Source organism: Zonotrichia leucophrys, chromosome 2, assembly GCF_028769735.1.
Source record: "Zonotrichia leucophrys gambelii isolate GWCS_2022_RI chromosome 2, RI_Zleu_2.0, whole genome shotgun sequence".
Lineage (NCBI taxonomy): Eukaryota > Metazoa > Chordata > Aves > Passeriformes > Passerellidae > Zonotrichia > Zonotrichia leucophrys.
Window position 1 is genome coordinate 5987972 of NC_088171.1, and position 18858 is coordinate 6006829.

The 18858-nt window shown below is 37.6% G+C and overlaps 1 protein-coding gene across 1 annotated transcript in view; it reads left to right on the forward strand.

The window, feature by feature from the left end:
- LOC135443557 (sodium channel protein type 5 subunit alpha-like) overlaps nt 1–17988 on the forward strand; it is a 42866-nt gene extending 24878 nt beyond the window's left edge. The window contains exons 14-28 of the mRNA XM_064703848.1: nt 1020–1258; nt 1602–1802; nt 2559–2912; nt 4608–5045; nt 5922–6068; nt 7193–7313; nt 8788–8942; nt 9597–9770; nt 9998–10105; nt 11539–11817; nt 12364–12417; nt 13317–13458; nt 14028–14128; nt 14545–14815; nt 16185–17988. Of these exons, the coding sequence (XP_064559918.1) occupies nt 1020–1258; nt 1602–1802; nt 2559–2912; nt 4608–5045; nt 5922–6068; nt 7193–7313; nt 8788–8942; nt 9597–9770; nt 9998–10105; nt 11539–11817; nt 12364–12417; nt 13317–13458; nt 14028–14128; nt 14545–14815; nt 16185–17383 (3983 nt within the window). The 3' untranslated portion in view covers nt 17384–17988. The remainder of the gene's footprint in view (nt 1–1019; nt 1259–1601; nt 1803–2558; nt 2913–4607; nt 5046–5921; nt 6069–7192; nt 7314–8787; nt 8943–9596; nt 9771–9997; nt 10106–11538; nt 11818–12363; nt 12418–13316; nt 13459–14027; nt 14129–14544; nt 14816–16184) is intronic.
- The last annotated feature ends 870 nt before the right edge of the window (nt 17989–18858 follow it).

Genomic DNA, 18858 nt, shown 5'->3' on the forward strand with positions numbered 1-18858 from the left:
AGCTGGAGTGAAACAGGACTTGTAGCTCTAGAGGAAGACAAGAGCTAGACCTGGAGTGAGGATTGAGTCAAAGTGATCACTCTGCAATAAGTGGTGTAGGGTGCAGATGTAGGTATTGAGCCTGGGGGAGAAGAAATGAAAATGAAACAGAAAGAAGAAATAAGGACAGGGCCAATTAAGAAAAGGATATGAGTCAGACCCAGCTCATCTATTTCTGAAAAGCTTCCAGGTCTCTGAAAACCAGCTGAGTAATTCCTACTGTGCTTGTACTTAAAGCTAGTTCCAGTCAGTCAATGAATTTGCACAGGGCTTAAGCTGGGTCAAAAGTATTTTGAAGGGCTAATTAATATTAATGGAGAAGAAAGAAAAGCTATGAGATTTAGATTTGATTAAAAAGATGAAAATGACAAAATTGAAACAGCTTCTGTCCCAAGTTCTGCTTGAGGAAAATGGAGATCTGTTCGGCTTGCATCAGCTGGAAATTGTGGGTGTGACCTTTCCCATAGAAAATGCCAAAGACCAAATTTCAGGCAATGTGGATTTGCAGAGTCAGAATTCCCATGTCTACCACTGATTCTTTAAGCTGCCTCGAGGGTCAAGGGAGACAAAAAGTTGTTGGGTGTGACACAGTTGTTGTCCCAGACACCCTGTGAGGACAAGGTGGGAAGAGCTTCTCATGCTCTGTTGTCCTGCAGGAGCATGAGAAGCTGTGGTGAGGGCCCTGCATCACAAATATCTGCATTGCCAGATGGTTGTAGTACCAGTAAGAAACAAAGAAAACCCTTTCCAAAGGCTTTGGAAGGAAGTGCTCACAAAAGAAATTGGCATTTTCTTTGAATTTTTATTTTCCTGTTTATCAGCTGATGTAAGAATCACATAAATGGTAAAAAATTCAGGGAGGCTCTGTGAGAGATGAGACATTTCCTTTTCCTTCTCTGTTCTTTTGAATGCTTGAAGTTGTTATATCACCATCTTGCTCAGTGATAAATAATGATAGAAGGATTTTCTTTTTCATTTAGAACGTGAAGAAGCTCAGCAGAAATGCCCACCACGCCTGAAGAACTTTGCTTTAAAGTATCTAATTTGGGATTGTTGCCCATTTTGGTTGAGAATCAAGGAAAAAGTGGCTGCTTTTATAAAGGATCCTTTCTTTGATCTCACCATCACGGTTTGCATTGTGATGAACACTTTGTTCATGGCACTGGAGCACAATAATATGTCACTTACTTTTAAATACATGCTTAAAATAGGAAACTTGGTAAGCAAATTCTCAGCTATGTGGCTTTTTATAGAATTAATTAATTGGCTGATATGTGTTTTCACTTGAAACATAAAAAGTGAAAGTAAAAATTGAAAATTAGCAAACCCAGCATTAATAAACTTTGTTTCTAATACAGACAATTCACAGATTTTTTATGCAGTTTGTCGTGCCCCTGAGAAGGCAGAAAAAAAATCCTCCCATTTTAATTAAAAGTGCATTAGAACTTCATAAACGTGGGTTTTATTAACCTGTCCATGAATATTATTTGAGGGAAGGTGACCTAGAGATAAGATAAATTCATGGCTACTTTCAGGCTGATGCTACTGTTTCCTTGTCACAGGTTTTTACAGGAATCTTCACTGCAGAAATGATCTTAAAAATCATCGCTCTAGATCCCTATTACTATTTTCAGCAGCCCTGGAATATTTTTGACAGTATCATTGTCACACTGAGTTTAATTGAATTGAGTTTCCCCAAACACAAAAGCAAGAAAGAAAGGAGAAAAGGAGGAACCCTGTCAGTTTTACGATCCTTCAGACTGGTAATGCTTCACGCATGCTCAGTTGTATAAAACTTTATCTTGTGAATTTAATACAGAATACTTCTGCAGTTAGGAGGCAAAAAATTATTAATTTTTTTAATCCTCATTATTTTTACTTTCTCGACTTGGCTTTAGGAAACACACTCAAACTCCTTGTGACGTTAGAGTCGGAGTTTAAAAAGTATATTTCTTTTGAATTCACTGAGAAATATTCAAAGGAAAAAATATTCCAGAATGGATGTGTTATAACACTGACACAACTAATTAAATACTAGCCCAGGAAATTAGGAGAAAAGTGTCAGAGTACAAACAGAAATAAACAATGTTTAAAGTGAGATGTGAAATTATGTTAAGGTATCCACTTCATATACCAGGGACTGATTTAAATTCCTTGATCAAAATATAGACTCTTTTCAAAGTGCTACAGCAGCAGTCCCTGAGCTTTTGGTCCTTTGTTTTACATGTAAATTAAGCACCATAATCTACATCAAGAGAATTGCATGGACACCTGCCTGCATTTATCAGGGTCTCAGGTTAGTTTGGTCTTTTACGAGATGATTAGTTTATGTTTGCAGTGTTGCCCAGCCAAGAGAAAAAAATATCTATAAATACTTTTTATAAGTATTAATGTACCACAAATGTTGCATTGCTGGAATAGTTCAGAATATCAGTAAGTTGGTCGTTGTAGGATTTGCATGGTGCAAAGATAAGTTATCTCTACCGATGTCTAACTCTATGTTTTATGTTGCTACGCAGCTGAGGGTCTTCAAACTGGCAAAGTCCTGGCCAACTTTAAACACTCTAATTAAAATAATTTGTAACTCCCTGGGAGCACTGAGTAATCTGACCCTCGTCCTGGGAATCATCATTTTCATTTTTGCTGTAGTAGGGGTGCAACTTTTTGGGAAAAGTTATGCGAAAAACTGCAATAAAATAAGCAAAGACGGCAGGCCACGCTGGCACATGATGGACTTTTTCCATTCATTCCTCGTCGTTTTCCGAATTCTGTGTGGAGAATGGATTGAGACCATGTGGGACTGCATGGTGGTTGCTGAACCATCAGTGTGTCTTGTTCTCTTTCTGCTGGTCATGGTGATAGGAAATTTAGTGGTAAGTTTTGCAATGTATTCTTCTCTTCATCCTGTCTGTGGTGGACTCCAGTTAATGGTTGTTCTAAAAAAAAAAAAAGGTAGCTTCCCTAAAAACTGGTGGAAAAGTTACTTATGTATGTTATAGTCTGTGAAATCCTCTTTTTCCTTTCACCTTTGGGCCACTGTCTGTATTTTCCCATTTTGTGAGCTTTGCTCACAGCACCACTTGACCTTTCCATGTGGCAATTGACAAGAAACACCTTTGCAGTAAATACACCACAGACAGCTAAGTTCCTCCCTGTCTTGGGATTTGGATGTAAATAATCAGTGAGGCTTATGGCTCACCTGCTTGAATTAATTAGGCCAAGTGCTTAAGTCCCTCTCTAAATCAATTTTATTTATTTTATTAAGACCTCATGCAAGTACTGAATGCTTTATCAGCAAATGGCAGAATCTACAGTGCTACCACAGAAATCAGGATTATTTTTAGGCATTGCAAGATACGTTTATATCCAAGAGCTAGATCTTGCAATGGCATAACCTACACAGCCTCAACCCACTATGCTGGGACACAAGGGACAGCCTGCCTTCCTTGGTCCTAAGCTGTCCTTTCTTGATGCCCAAATTGTAAATATCTTCTTTTGGTAATTTTGTTCCTCATGTCCTTTATCCATATGCCAAGCTTTTAATTGTAAAAAGAATTCTGAACATATTTAACTCCAGGCAGACCTTTGTGGGAAATCTTTGCTCTGTGGCTGAATCCTAAATATGTATTTAATGTCCTGTCTGTTTCACAGTGCAAGGATTGATGTCAGTGATGAAATGCTGTGAGTGAGATTTATATCACAATTTAATGTTAACTGTCAAGCAATGAAGCATTTAGCCCCCACTTTTTGTCCAGGCTTTCTTATGGTCCAAGGAAGCAGAGAGAGATATATGGGACTGAGATTTATTCCAGCCTAAAGTCAATAAGTAAGACAGATGAGATGAACTGATCTCTGGAGAGCTGGTATTCTCTACTGCCTGTGGTCCTTGGATGGCTCAGGGGTGTTATCTGCCCAGTTCTGCCATGACAAAAATTAAGATACACAGATCCCATTAGTAACCAAAATATTAGTGAAAAAATTAAATTCTCACATTCCCTTAAAAGCAAACAACCAAAAAAAAAAAACCCAAAACAAATGGAGGTTTAAAAATTCCTTTATATGAAGGTCCTTAAAAATGAAAAATTTGAGCTTCTCTTGATTTTGATTTTTGTGATAATGTGGCAGATTTGAGGAAATTTCTGGGCCTGAATCTGGTCTTACAGAATTTTGGAAGTAACTCCACAAGGGCCTTATTTAATTCTAATTTGAAGAATCAAGAGACTATTACTAAACTGACAGGACATGAGTCAATGTTACTGCTTTAACCTTTGAAAAGCTGCTTTCACCAAATAATGCATTTGGTACACAGATTTGTTTTCTCTTGTAGTTTAAATTACATTTTTTTGAGAAGAGAGGAATGGGAACATTGAAAATTCAGATAGATATATTGATTTCATCAATCACAATGTGATCAGTTGCTGCCAGTTCCTTATCACCTTGTCTTGGTTTGCTCAGGAGAGACAGAACTTTGGTAGCGTCTGTGTTCTTCAAAGTTAAAATTCAGATTTTCCAATGCTAATCTCCAGACTTTGATTTTTTTTTATTATTATTATCTCAATTGCTTTCAGGTTCTCAACCTTTTCATTGCACTGCTGCTGAGTTCTTTCAGTGCTGACAGTCTCCAGACAACAGAGGATGATGGAGAGATGAACAATCTTCGGATCGCTTTCGCTCGGATCCGCAAGGCATTCCACCTTGTCAAGAGTGCGACGTGGGATGCCTGCTGCAGGAAGCTCAGGCACATAAAGAAAGTGCACAAGAAGAAAATCAAATTGACTGCACAGAACTCACTGGGGTTCAAGAGGGAAGAGCCAAAGAGTTGTAAGGAGAATTACAATAATGAATGGATTGAGAAAAACAGGGACAAATGCCCAGGTCTTGAAGATTTTGTTAGGAACCCCAACGTGTTTGTTTGTGTCCCTATTGCTGAGGCAGAGAATACAAGTGAAGGTTTTGAAGATGATGATAAACTGAGCACATTTACTGACACAGAATGCAGCAAGCAGGTAATGGGTGTCTTCATTTGTGTTGGAACAGCAGAAATGTGGAGAGAGATGAAGGGAGGGATGGGCGGGAGAAGAGTCTCTAGCAGAACAGGGTGGGAGATGTTGATCCATTTCCAGAAAACTATAAAGTTCTGAACTAGAATCAAAAATAAAAATATTTACAGCAAGGGTAAATCATCACTTGGAGCCTTTTTAAATCAAGATTCTTTCCTGGTTTTAAGTAAACATTTTTCAGGAATTCTAGCTGACGTGCTGTGGTGCACACAGGTAATTATGGCAGTCCTTGGTGAACTTGTATTTTTTAATGTAAATATTTATGCATAATGTCAACTGTTTTGGTATTATTTGCATGAAAGAGCCAAAATACATCTTCTGCATACAGAATATTATCATGGATTCAGAATATGAATTGATAGTTCTGATCCTTACTTTGTATTTTTCCTTGCTGTGTGTAATATCTAGTAATTATTAGAAGTGGATGGGACTAAGTACGGAGTGGCTCTACTAAGGACAAATTTTTGATACTACATCATATATTTACCCTATTTCTTTGTGCTCCATGAATTTTTCAGATCTCTTTCAATCACAGTTGCCATTCTGGTATCATAATTTCCCATATTAAATTTCCCTCGTAATTCCTATGTAAGAATTCTCATTTAAGTTTTGAATAGGTCACTAAAATGCCTTCATTTGTTCTGTTGGGGAAAAGTTCTATCCTCAGGTAAAATCAGAGACTCAAAATGATCCTTTCTTATAACTCTTCTCTGGAAATTCCCACTTTAAATGAAATTTATAGCTTATTGTTTTTTCCCCTCTGATTTGTGCACTCCCTAAAAAGGCAAAAGAAAGCCCCTCTAATCCACAGTTTAATTTCAGGATGAAAATCACCTGAGGCAAAGGGGAGACAGAGCAAAAAATTCAGGCAGCTCAAGCAAAGGATCAGGATTTTCCTCTGAAGATTTCAGTGTGCTTTATCTAGGAAAGGACAGGAAGAGTGAACTTTCATCACCAGAAGATAAAGAGGTAACAATTTTTTTTTTTTCAGTGATGTTAATTTTCCAATACTGGTCAAACACAGGCATATTTCAGTTCAGGGATTTACCAGAGAGACGTTTAGTGCCAGAAGCAGCTCTGAACTTGCAGTACCTGGTCTGGCAGGATAAGAGGCAATACAGGAGCTGGAATTCTGTGAGCAAAATCAAAGGTTTTCTAGGTATTTATTTTAAAGAAAAAAAACCCCATATATAGTATAGGAAAGAGAGCATGTAGAAATGGGAAAACTATGATGTAACTTTGGTAGTAATTATGAATAATTTATAAAATACTCTCTGATACCTTCCATTCATTAAATTTTGACTCCACAAAAAAGGAGTATTAAAAAAAAAAAAAAGAAGAATTCAAGAGAGATAAATTTTCATGTGGGAAATTCCATCAAGTCTGCCTATGTCCTAAGTATCTTGGATTCAAGAACCATAATGCTTGAAATGAGTTTCGCTCTGTGTCATTAAAGATCATTGTTACCAGTTTACAGTGATTTAAAATACTTTTGAATGTAGAATGCATTCAAAGAAGTAAAAACCAGCATTATGGAAACGTGAAAGAATAAAAGCATAAAGTAAACAATTGCTAGCAAACTGCTGACTCATAATATTGTTTTTGGTTTAATGGGCTGGCAAAAAGCCTACTGAAGAATACAGGGTGTGATTCCAATTTCTGCTTCCTAAATATTATCATGGGTGCTCAGTTCCTGGCATGGTAACTGATTTATTTATCTGGGTCTCCTGTGTGAAGGCATCTTTCCATGATTTCATGGTTTTAACCCAGGTAATTTCTCCTCTTTTGAGAACTACATTCACTAATATGCAATTTAAAAGCTCTTCAGTGTCCCAGCTGATTTTAGGCAATTACATCTGGTTCATGTAGATAGATATTGTAATGATAGAGCTTGGGCCTCTATTTGAGTGCACCTGTTGGCACTTCTAAGCTTATATATTTTAAAATCAAAAAGTTTATTCCATTACCAACAATATTTGTAATATTAGTACACACCAAAACTTTAATTTTGAGTTTTATTTGTACATGGATTAATTTATTAATTTGGACCCGAATTAGAAAGAATCAATAACTGATATTACTGTGCTTGGTAGTTGGACGGTGTCAGCTCTTCTGAAGTCAGCACAGTGGATCTGACAAATCCTGAAGATCTTTTAAAACAGATTCCAGAATTTTATGAAGACTTCAAGACTCCAGAACAATGTTTTCCGGAAGGTAAGACTCTCATAGTTTCACTAGAGTTTGAGTGAAAACTCGACTTGTTTCCCTAGTGATGCTGAGCCAATAGGATCAGATTATTTTCAGTTAATTTTAGTTATCTGTAAAAAAGCTAAATAGTTGTCCCTATCTAGTCAACACAGAAAAATAAAACCCTTTCCTCTAAAAGCCAATTTCTTTTGAGTGGGACGTGGGCAATGGTATAGACCCCATTTTGAAAAATGGGATTGTGAAGTGAAATGCATTTCGCTCAGCTCGACACAACCAAGTCACTCTGGGGGTTTGGCATAAGAGAAGTGTGTGGGATCAGGTCTCAGGGGGCAATGGTCACCTGGCACATCAGGTTTATAATACATTGCAGCAGTAAAAGTATTCCTCAAATAATATTTCATGAGCAATCTCAAACAAAGAAGTGAAATAAGCAAAAGAAGCTGCTAAGACGAATTGAATTTCTATAGGGTGATGATTAGAGAATCACAGAATGACTTGGGTTGGAAAGGACCTTAAATATCATCCAATAATCTGAGGACTCTTTTCGAATCATCAGAGAACATCTAGCTTTGCAAGTCATTCTAGGATGTGTTCAGTGCTTTTATGATTTCTTCCTACTCTAATATGTAACAACGCTGGCTTTCACAACAATCCTGACAAATTTGGTGGCTTTCTATGCTGGGGTTGCAGCATCTCATCTCTGCTTTTCAAAGAGTGTGCAGAAACCGAGAAGGACTTTTGTAACATCAAGACTTTTCCCATGGCCTTGAAGTTTTGTGTGCCCCAACAGCAGGTCAGTGAGAGCCTGTCCAGTGTCTCAGAAATGTCTTGAAATGTGGCATTCACATTCTCTGAAAAAATTCCTTCACTCAGGATTTTTCTCCTGGGAAGCTGAGAAGCCTCAGAGAAAAGGAAAACAATTCTTATCTCATTTGCTTCTCCTGTGTTGTGCTTATGTGGAATGTGCTTGGAGATTGTTTATCCAAAGGTGATTGGATTCTAGTGTGAGTTGTTTTGACTCTCTGGCCAATTGGGGCCAAGCTGTGTCGGGACTCTGGAAAGAGTCAGGAGTTTTCATCATTATCTTTTTAGCCTTCTGTAAGTATCTTTTCTGTATTCTTTAGTATAGTTTCGTATAGCATTCATTAATATAATATAGTGTCAAAAAGTAATAAATTCGCCTTCTGAGAACATGGAGTCAGATGCATCATTCCTGCCTTCGTTGGGGCGCTCCCTGCAAATACAATATTGAAATAATGAAAAGTTGTCCAATGGGGCTCTACCTACTGTATAGGAGCTACAAGGCAAATTAAACTAGATGTATCCCAATTTTTTTTCTCTTGGTAAAAGAGGGAAAACCAACAACAAGGACACAGTAACTGTGACCATTGCCTTTGTCCTATCCCCAGAAGTTTCCTGGCCATGCCTTCACATTCACCCGCTTTCCTTCCATGCACTCATTGCTGTCTCTCACTTTCAGGTTGTGCTCGGTACTTCCATTGTTGCCTGGATAGGGCTGCAAAGTTTGGAGGAGAAACCTGGTTGAATCTGAGAAAAACCTGCTACCAGATTGTGGAACATTCTTGGTTTGAGTCCTTTATCGTGTTCATGATTCTTCTGAGCAGTGGAGCCCTGGTTGGTGTAGCGCAGTTTCATGTATTCATGAAGGGGTTTTTGCTTTAATTTGCACCCAGAGAAGTTGTTTTTACCAACAAACAAACTGAATTTTTTTGAACTCATAAAGAGGGAAGAGTCTTCAAATAGCATTCATTGATAATTTTAACTATTGCAAATCTATTATTGATGTTATTAAAAATTATAAGAGAGCATGAGCTAAGTTAAGAATACATGAATCTCAAAAGCTATTTCTGTTCTGGCTGTATGCTGGATTTTTCTAAGGAAGTTATGTCACAATTGTGAAATATTAAGGAGATTTTATACCATTAAAACAAACAAGTGACTCTTAATACTTGGGGGAAAAAAGCTTAGTTCTCTTCAATATATAAATTTTATTATATAAATTTCTAAAAATATGTATATATTTTTATCCTGTCCTCCCAGGATTTCATTGTGCAGGAGGGATGCATCCACAGGGCTGTTTTATATAGAGAAAAAGGAAGAGAAGGCACAGAGAGAATTACACTTTTATCAGATGGCATAGATTTGAGTAACAAATGGTGTTCAGATGTGTATTAAAACAAACTGAATGATAAAAGGGTCTCACTGTTGCTTGACTTTAAATGTTAATTTCTGATTTTTGTAACTTACCTATATATATTATGATTTCAGGCATTTGAAGACATCCATGTAAATAAGAGAAAAAGAATTAAAGATATACTGGAATTTCTTGACAAACTGTTCACTTTCATCTTCATTCTGGAGATGCTCCTGAAGTGGGTGGCTTATGGCTTCAAGAAATATTTCACCAATGCCTGGTGCTGGCTGGATTTCCTTATTGTAGATGTGAGTTCTGCCCTTGCTGTTCCTACGCAGCTTTAGCAGCAGAATCCCTGAATATTTTCTTGATGTAAATTTCAGACCTTAACCCCTGTATCAATGGTGTCAGGATATTGTAGTCCAGGCACCGAAAACATGGTTTTGTTTGTTGGTTGGGTTTTTTTTTTTTAACGGAAATAAAGGAAATAGATGACAGGATGTTGTTAATGCATTTCCTTTTTCTTCCCACTCAGGTCTCTTTGATAAACCTCTTTGCCAGTAACTTTGGGCCCATGAAATCTCTCCGGACTCTGCGAGCTCTGAGACCCCTGAGAGCACTGTCTCGGTTTGAGGGAATGAGGGTAAGACTGATTGCAAACCAAAGGTTTTGCACATAACAGGTTTGTGACTCATCCTCATCACTGTGTCTTTCTCAAGTTCACATGCTCACCCTGAGCTCAGCTTAGGAACTATAAACTACATTTTTTAAGAGACCCTTTGTTGTGCTCTTCTGTACTTGGGCATTCCTTATAGACTTTCCTGGAGTGATTGATCCAAGTGCTGTTTAAATTAAAACCGGCCTAGGTGGAACTTTGTTCCATTGCTGCCCAGACATTCTTGTGTTCCTGTCTTACTGAGATAGGCAAAAATAAAATAGAGAATAAGAACTGTGAGCACAATTATAATTTTTGAAATCTGATAGCAAGCTAACGCAGAGGAAAGAGTTGCTTCAATTTTGAAAGATTTTACTGGATTGATTTACAAAAACTGTAGCCTATTAAAAAGTACTTTGCTCAAATTATTGTTTCAAATAGAGTTCTTTCAGAAAACAAAAGTGTTTTCCTGTAGAACATTAGATTTTCTTTTCCCATCACCAGAGCGCATTTATTTATTATTTTTTATTCTGGAAGAATAAAACTGAAAACTCTGTGGTTGCAGTCTTGACATTGTGAAAACAGAGAGAAATGTCATTAAATTAATTGGCAAAATGTATCCAAATTTCCATGTATGGAGTAAATTTTGATATTGAAACAGATAATGTCATACTTTATGTTTGCTATGAAGAATGTGCGTGGCACAGTCTCCAAAAACCCTTTACGAAGCTTTTGAATTTTTCTGCTGGTCCATCAAGCTTTCTTTGCTACCTCACAGATGAGTTCACTGCCTTCACTGTGAAACTCAAAGAAATATTCCCACCATTTCCTTACCCAATTTTTTCTAAGCCATCTGTTATGTTTTAGCATACATTTAAAATCTGCATGGACGCTTTTCTGTGGCTGTACAGCACCTAGCACAGGAAATGTACCTGGCTTATGCTTATAAACCCCAAACACAACCATAATCCACTAAAAATAAATGAAGCAAATTACTCGTGGAGAATTATTACTGGTCCTTTTAGGAACTACTTTTGACAGTCTTAAATATAGTCCTCTGCACAAGTGCTTATGGATGAATACTTCAGAAGTTTTATGTCAATAAAGTCTAAAACAAAGAGTCAAATGGACCATGTCCAATTCCAAAAACAAGGGGAAAAAAAATAAAGGGTGGACTTACATTTTAGTAGTGGTAAGACCTCACAGCAGACCAAGAAACATCAACTATTTTTTTGAAAACCTAATAGATACTAAAGATATTGTTCAGGGTCCCCCTGACAGCTGTGACCACAGTGTGATTGAGACTATTTACATAGGAAACATCAGGTTTCTGTTTGCAGAGATGACTAAGTGACTGCTTACAGATACCTGGGCTTATCTATTTTTCTGAAGCATATTTTTCCTCTCCCTTTTCATCCAAGGTTGTGGTCAATGCCCTCCTGGGAGCCATCCCTTCCATCATGAATGTTCTGCTTGTCTGCCTCATCTTCTGGCTCATCTTCAGCATCATGGGAGTGAACCTCTTTGCTGGGAAGTTTGGGAAATGTATCAATATGACAGATGAAAATTCCAAATTTGTGGTCAACATCACAAACAAAACAGACTGTTTGATGTATAACGGCACTGGGGAAATATTCTGGGTCAATGTTAAAGTCAATTTTGATAATGTTGGCTCTGGCTACCTGGCTCTTCTTCAGGTGGTAAGTGCTGCTTGTCCTCAGTAGCCAGCCCTTGTCAGATGGGCTTGACCTTTTGTTAATTCCTAATTCATCTCTGAGGTTGATGCAGGGAGTGGGATGTCCTGCAGCTTGCTCCCCCTTGTAGCTGGCAGTTCATGCACACAAATGGGAAAAGGGGAACAGATAAGACCCTGCCCTGACTTTCCAGGTGATAAAGGAACATCTGGTGGGCAAGTCCTCTTGCAGCCTCCAGCAGTTTCATGATCCTGGAGTCCATCTCAGAAGGAATTCTGGGGCAAATAGTGACCTTTTCTGTCAAAATGTGGGTTTATTCAGCCATGAGGGTTGCATGGCCTTTAGTGGCATGCTGATGAAGGTTTGCTCTGCCAGAATCCTAGGATAGTGTTCTGTCTCCCCAATGACACTCACAGCAGCCAGAGCTGGGTGCTTTGTGCCTGTGAACATAGCAAAGGCTCTTGCTGCAGTCAGTGTCATTCTGATAATGCAAATTATGTGAAGAGTTTCAAGGTCAAAGTTCAACACATTTTCCATAATCTCTCATTCCAGGCAACATTTAAGGGTTGGATGGACATCATGTATGCAGCAGTAGATTCACGAGAGGTCAGTTGTTTCATTCAAACCATATTTTTTGAAAATGTTGCTGCTTTCTGCAAATGCAGTATTCATTTTGCACTTCCACATCTGCTGTTTGTCAGTGCTAAATACTACCAGTAATTATTTTTTGTCAGGTGATGTAAACATTTAATCTGCAAATGACTTATCATTCCCTAAAGCTCCTCTGTTGCAACAGGGAAAGGGTTTCAGCTCTAGATCCACCCACTTAAACAGAAACAAAGTGGTATGACTTAGTAAGGAAAGAAATTGAAATGTAGAGGATGCCTTAATTTAATCTGGAGTTCAAAGGAATAAAAGAATTTTTAAAGTATTTTCATATTATATAATTAGCAATATTATATATGAAAATATAATATATAAAATATGAAAATACTAATAATAGTATTTTCATATATTGATAAGTTTTTGTGTGTTTAAATGTTTTTCTTCTTTGTTCTTCAATTTGAAAAGTTATTTTTTCTTCTCCCAATTTTGTTTTTATTAATAATAGGCATCACAGAATTTTTTTGCTAAGAAGATAAAAAAGAGCAACAACATATCTAGGCCAAGAATTTTAATGGCAAGAGCTTGGAATTTGACTTCTAAATTGTTTGTTTGATTTTTCATGTACTGAAAAATTTACGGCTCCTGTTCTTATTGGAAGGAACTGCAATGGTGCTTCTGCAATGCCTGTGGAAATCATGTCAAAATATTCAAACAAAATTTTGTGTTATGCACTATTGGTATTTTTAAATTATACCACTTTTGTTACAATTAGCAGAAAGTCCATAAATCTTAGTTTCTCCTGGAATCAATTTTTGAGAGGAGCTTCAATATGAAGATTATTCTCAATTGGGCCCATGTTGCTGTATTGTTATTTCTCAAGTTGCTTCTCATTCTTGCAGAAAAATGATCAGCCAGAAATGGAGTACAATCTCTATATGTATCTCTACTTTGTGAACTTCATCATCTTTGGATCTTTTTTCACCCTGAACCTCTTTGTTGGTGTAATCATTGACAACTTCAACCAGCAAAAGAAAAAGATAAGTGTATTGGTTGTGCTTTACAGAACAAGGTCCTATACACGGAATCTAAAACTTCTATTGGCATTTACCAGAGCATTAATAATTAAATTACAAGAAATAACTTTCTCCTTTCTTATTCCTTGTAACCTGAACACCTAGATCTTCCCCAAACATTTAAAAGCTTCTTAAAATTTCACTCCTTTTGGGGAACTCAACATGACCAGAGACTCATTATTTAGAATGTGGTCTGCTACAGATGCTCTGATGAGTGATTTGGATATTCAGCAAGCCCAGCATGAAAGCCCAGAGAAAAATTTGGATTTTCAGCAAGCCCAGGAAAAGATTTCATCCTGTCCATATTTTTTGTTTGCATGCCTTTTGGGTGAGCTCAGTTTCACACCAAGACTTCTACGCCGTGAATGGCTGGTTTGTGCCACTGATTTTTTGGACACAGTTACATGATATGAAATAAGAGCCAGTAACAGCAAGATGTGAAAAAGGAAGGAATGTCAGTTTCCAGAATTTTAGACATTTTAAGTACAGTAGTTTTGCTCTTCACCAGATAACAGTGACATTTCTTTGTATACTTAGGTGGGGAAGATATCTTCATGACAGAAGAACAGAAAAAATACTACAATGCAATGAAAAAGTTGGGATCCAAGAAGCCTCAAAAACCCATTCCAAGACCCTTGGTAAACAGAATTCTTCACTGGGAAAATGCATTGCAAAAATGCAATTTAATTCACTGGAAAGTGCAATATATTTACATATTACATATAAAATATTCTTATTGTCTTTACATTGATACTCGGACAGTTCTCTAAAGTCAGTTCCACACCAATAAGTGGACTGACTTATTTTACAGATTAAATATTTATTAAGTTGTCTGCATAAATATTATTGGGTTTTATATTCTTGGAAGTGATAAAACTTCAGGATGGGAAGGGATTTTTAATGTCATTGTAATACTCTGCCTTTCTCCAATTTCTCCAACTTCATTGCAGCTGAGTGACTTTCTGACATAAAAATTGGTAATGTTGGAAACGTGTATGGATGGGTACTCCTTATTTTCATAACTGATGTCAGAAGTATTCTTTTTGCCTTCTAGAACAGATACCAAGGCTTCCTTTTCAACATTGTAACATCCCAGATGTTTGATGTTGTCATCATGGGTCTCATCTGCCTCAATATGGTCACAATGATGGTGGAAACGTATGAGCAAAGTGAAACAAAGACAAATGTCCTCAGCAAAATCAATATACTCTTTGTTACCATCTTCACTGCAGAATGTGTGCTGAAACTGCTGGCTCTGAGGCAGTACTATTTCTCAAATGCCTGGAACATATTTGATTTAGTTGTTGTTATTATGTCACTTGTTGGTAAGTAAAACTGTCTTGAAAAATCTTTATTATGTAAATTATTATTATTTTTAGAAAGAAAAAAATAGTTAAAATTTATTAACTGCAAATAATCATTGAAATGTAAGTCATAATACTATAAGGTCTTAAGGAAAAAATAAGCAAGCCCTCTCAAGATTATATTAAATAATATTCAATGAGATTCAAAACAATTCCTTTAGTAAAAGTGTGTATATATTTTATAATGATTCTTTAGTTTTATTTTTTTCTCATCTGAAATACAGAATGAATAACTCATCATAGCAGTATCATATTACATGGTAATTTCAATTGTCACAGATTTAGTACCAGCTAAGAAATACTCAGATCAATTATTGGGTTTTGTCATCTGTGTTTTTGACAGATGACTGAAATATATAGAAAAATGGGAATACTAGAATATGTAGAGTGGGAAGACTGGAATTAGATTATAGCCTGTAGAATTCAGGCATTGCTGACTGACAATAAGGGTTCTCACTTTGTAACACAATAGAAAAGATCACAAAAAATATATTAGTTTTTACATGCACAGATTGCAATGGAAGAATGGGATAAAAAGCTCGGTTGCAAATTTGAGCTTCTTGCCAATTTAACTATTCCCAGGGCTAGTACTGCCCTAGTAAGAGGCATTTAGGGCAAGAAGAATATTTCAGTTTTTTACTATGACTCGTGTCTAGGGTAAATAAGAGTCCAGTAAGACTATGGCTCTTCCTTGAGAAATTAAGTTTCTGGATTGTAAATACAGAAAAAAACATCCTAAACAGCTGCACTTAGAAAAGACAAGCCTCTTCTAATATTATTAGGTGTCATTTATTTCATTCAAACAAAGAAAAAATAACATCCATGTGTAGCTCTGTCCCTGAATAAACCAAAAGCCATTCTAGAGTGCCATGCACATCTGTGTTCATCACTGTTTGCTTCTACATATCATGCCTATATTTAAATTACTTTGACATTGCATTATATCTTGTTTTCTTAGTTTAGCTTTGTAGTGTCAGTATTTGAAGACAAATGTAGAAGGTAACTTGAATCTGCTGAAGTATTCATGCAACCAGAGTCAAAGAAAACCATCTCAAGTGTCAACTGATACAGATATTTGAAGTTGTGCACAGAAAGTTTCTTGTCATCTTCTGTGCAACAGGGACTATTCTCTGATGGCTGAAGAATGTAGCTCATAATTGCTGATTTCAACAACTGTTAATTCAATTCAGCTTCTCCTAAAAGTTATTCTGGTGGGGCTTAGCAAACACACATCAGATATTTTTGAGCTGTGAATATATTATCATCCCAGCCTCTTTACAAGTTAAGGAAAAATATTATATTCTAATGAGTTGTTATCTTCTCCTTTCAGCCTTACTGCTTTCCAACATTGGCAAAGCGTTTGAACATTTCTTACCACCCACACTCTTCAGAGTCATTCGTTTGGCCCGGATTGGCCGGATCCTGCGACTCATCCGGGGAGCCAAAGGAATTCGAACTCTCCTGTTTGCCTTAATGATGTCCCTTCCTGCTCTGTTCAACATTGGCCTCTTGCTGTTCCTGGTCATGTTCATTTATGCCATTTTTGGCATGGCTAACTTTGGCTATGTGAAGATGGAAGGTGGCATTGATGACATGTTCAACTTCCAAACCTTTGCTAACAGCATGCTCTGTCTCTTCCAAATCACCACTTCAGCTGGCTGGGATGGTCTTCTCAGCCCCATTTTAAACACTGGGCCACCGTACTGTGATCCAGCCATAAAGGAAGAAGTGGGTGAATGTGGTAAACCTGCCATAGGTATTATTTATTTTGTAAGTTACATCATTATATCATTTCTCATTGTTGTAAACATGTACATAGCCGTTATTATGGAGAACTTCAATGCTGCCACTGAGGAAAGTGCAGAGCCTTTAGGGGAAGATGACTTTGATATCTTTTATGAAATCTGGGAGAAGTTTGATCCTGAGGTAACTCAGTTCATAACTTTCTCTGCACTTTCAGACTTTGCAGATGCTCTGCCCAAGCCCTTGCGTGTACCAAAACCAAACAAAGTTGAACTCACAGCAATGGACCTGCCTGTGGTCAGTGGGGACAAGATACACTGCTTGGATATCTTGTTTGCTTTCACCAAGAGGGTGTTGGGAGATTCTGGAGAGCTGGATACTCTGAAAGTACATATGGAGGAGAAATTCATGGCTGCCAATCCATCAAAACAATCCTATGAGCCAATATGCACTACGCTCAGCCACAGGCAAGAGGAAGCGTCGGCCACGGTGATCCAGCGTGCCTACAGGAGCCACCTGCTCCAGCGCTCCCTCAAACAGGCTTCCTACCTGTACCAGCACAGAACTGGCAGCTCTGACACTCTGGGAGATGATGCTCCAGAAAAAGAAGGACTCATTGCCTCTATGCTGCGTGCGAATTATGGTAGGGGTCCTAACAGGTCTGAAACGTCGTCCTCAGTGTCCATCCCTCCGTCGTATGACAGTGTCACAAGAGAGAGTAGTGGCAATCTCGTGGTGGAGAATGGAGAAATAATGGGCAATCAACAATCTCCAGACTTTAAGTAGTTAATTGGTGACAAAGCTGTTAAGAATATTTTTAAATTTTCACAGATGATGATATTATAAATGCATGGCAGCAGAGGCAGCCTCCCTATGAAACCAGGCCTGTTGATTATGGCAGCTGAGAATCGTGGCCTTTGGCTCTGGTGTGTTCAGTTTTCTTCAATATTTTCCTATTCAGAGAAAGGTTTTGGATCTGTTTGATCGATGGCATCTCACTGCAAAGTGTGTCCCACAGCACCTGGGTGCTGTGACATGTTCACAGCAGTGACAGGCAACCTCAGCTGATATTTCCCCTGTACAGGAAGCAGAGAAAAGTCCAAGCACCAGTGGATCTACTGGAGAACAGAAAATGAATGTCAATATGAGTATAAATTGAGGAATGAAAAGGAGCTAAAATTTATTCCATTCCTAATTGCTATTATCATTATAAACCTGTTTAGCAAATTGCTGATGATTTTTAAAATCTTTTTTTTATGTTTGGGGACAGATGTGCCACAAACACAGACCCTGCATGATCCACAGATATTCCACAGTGTAGTGGACTTCCCATATGATCGATTTACAGAATAAACCATGGCATGTATGTTATCATAGTTATGTTACTGAAGTTTAAGGAAATAATAAATACAACTCGTAGTCTTACAGAAGTCATACTGAACAGAGAAAAACGTTGTTTATGTTTTGCCTGTGAGGATTATTTTTTTTAACCCGGATTCCTCTGGCAGTGAGGTGAAGGCAGCTTACCGTCAATCAGTCCATAAAAATTTGTGTTAATTGCATACTTTCCTCAAAATTCTCCTAACAGTTGAGTTTTGTGTTCGAGTTCATTCTTGACAATGTGGCAGAGAAGAGAAATACAAATAACCCTGGCTGGAAATTGGTAATATCACTTCAGCAACTCCTTAAACACCAGAAACCAAGGCCAGGGAGCTCCACATGGGACCCATCAGAGGTGTCCTTGGTCGTGGTGATGAACATCATCCATGGCCATGGACGTGTCTCTTTGCAGGTAGGAGCCTTTCTCCCTCCTCCCTGTGTTTTTCTGGTGGGAGAACCAGCCTTCTCTCTCCTGCAAAGGTTAGGAGAAACCAAATTATGAGTAATGTAGGTAATTAGGAAATCTGGGTTGAAATACTTGGGTCTGGGGTTAATATAAACCTGAGGATGTAATACAAATTCTAAAATTCTACTTCTCATAGAGCTACATGTGCAGATGGGCTCTTGTGGTTTCTCATCTCACCACATTTTCCTTATGAAGTCCTTTATCTTCATGTCCTTATACTTCTCAGAAAAACACATGCCCAAACACTACTTACCCATTTGTCCTGTGTACATTTACTTTGTAGATCCAGCTGATGGACTTTGCTGTCTAAGGACCATTGTGTTCCCCTTTGTCACATACTAGGTGTAGTCACAAAGTACACCTGACATTTTAATTTCTTATGTACATTAACATCTTTAAGATGCGTTCTTAGTTG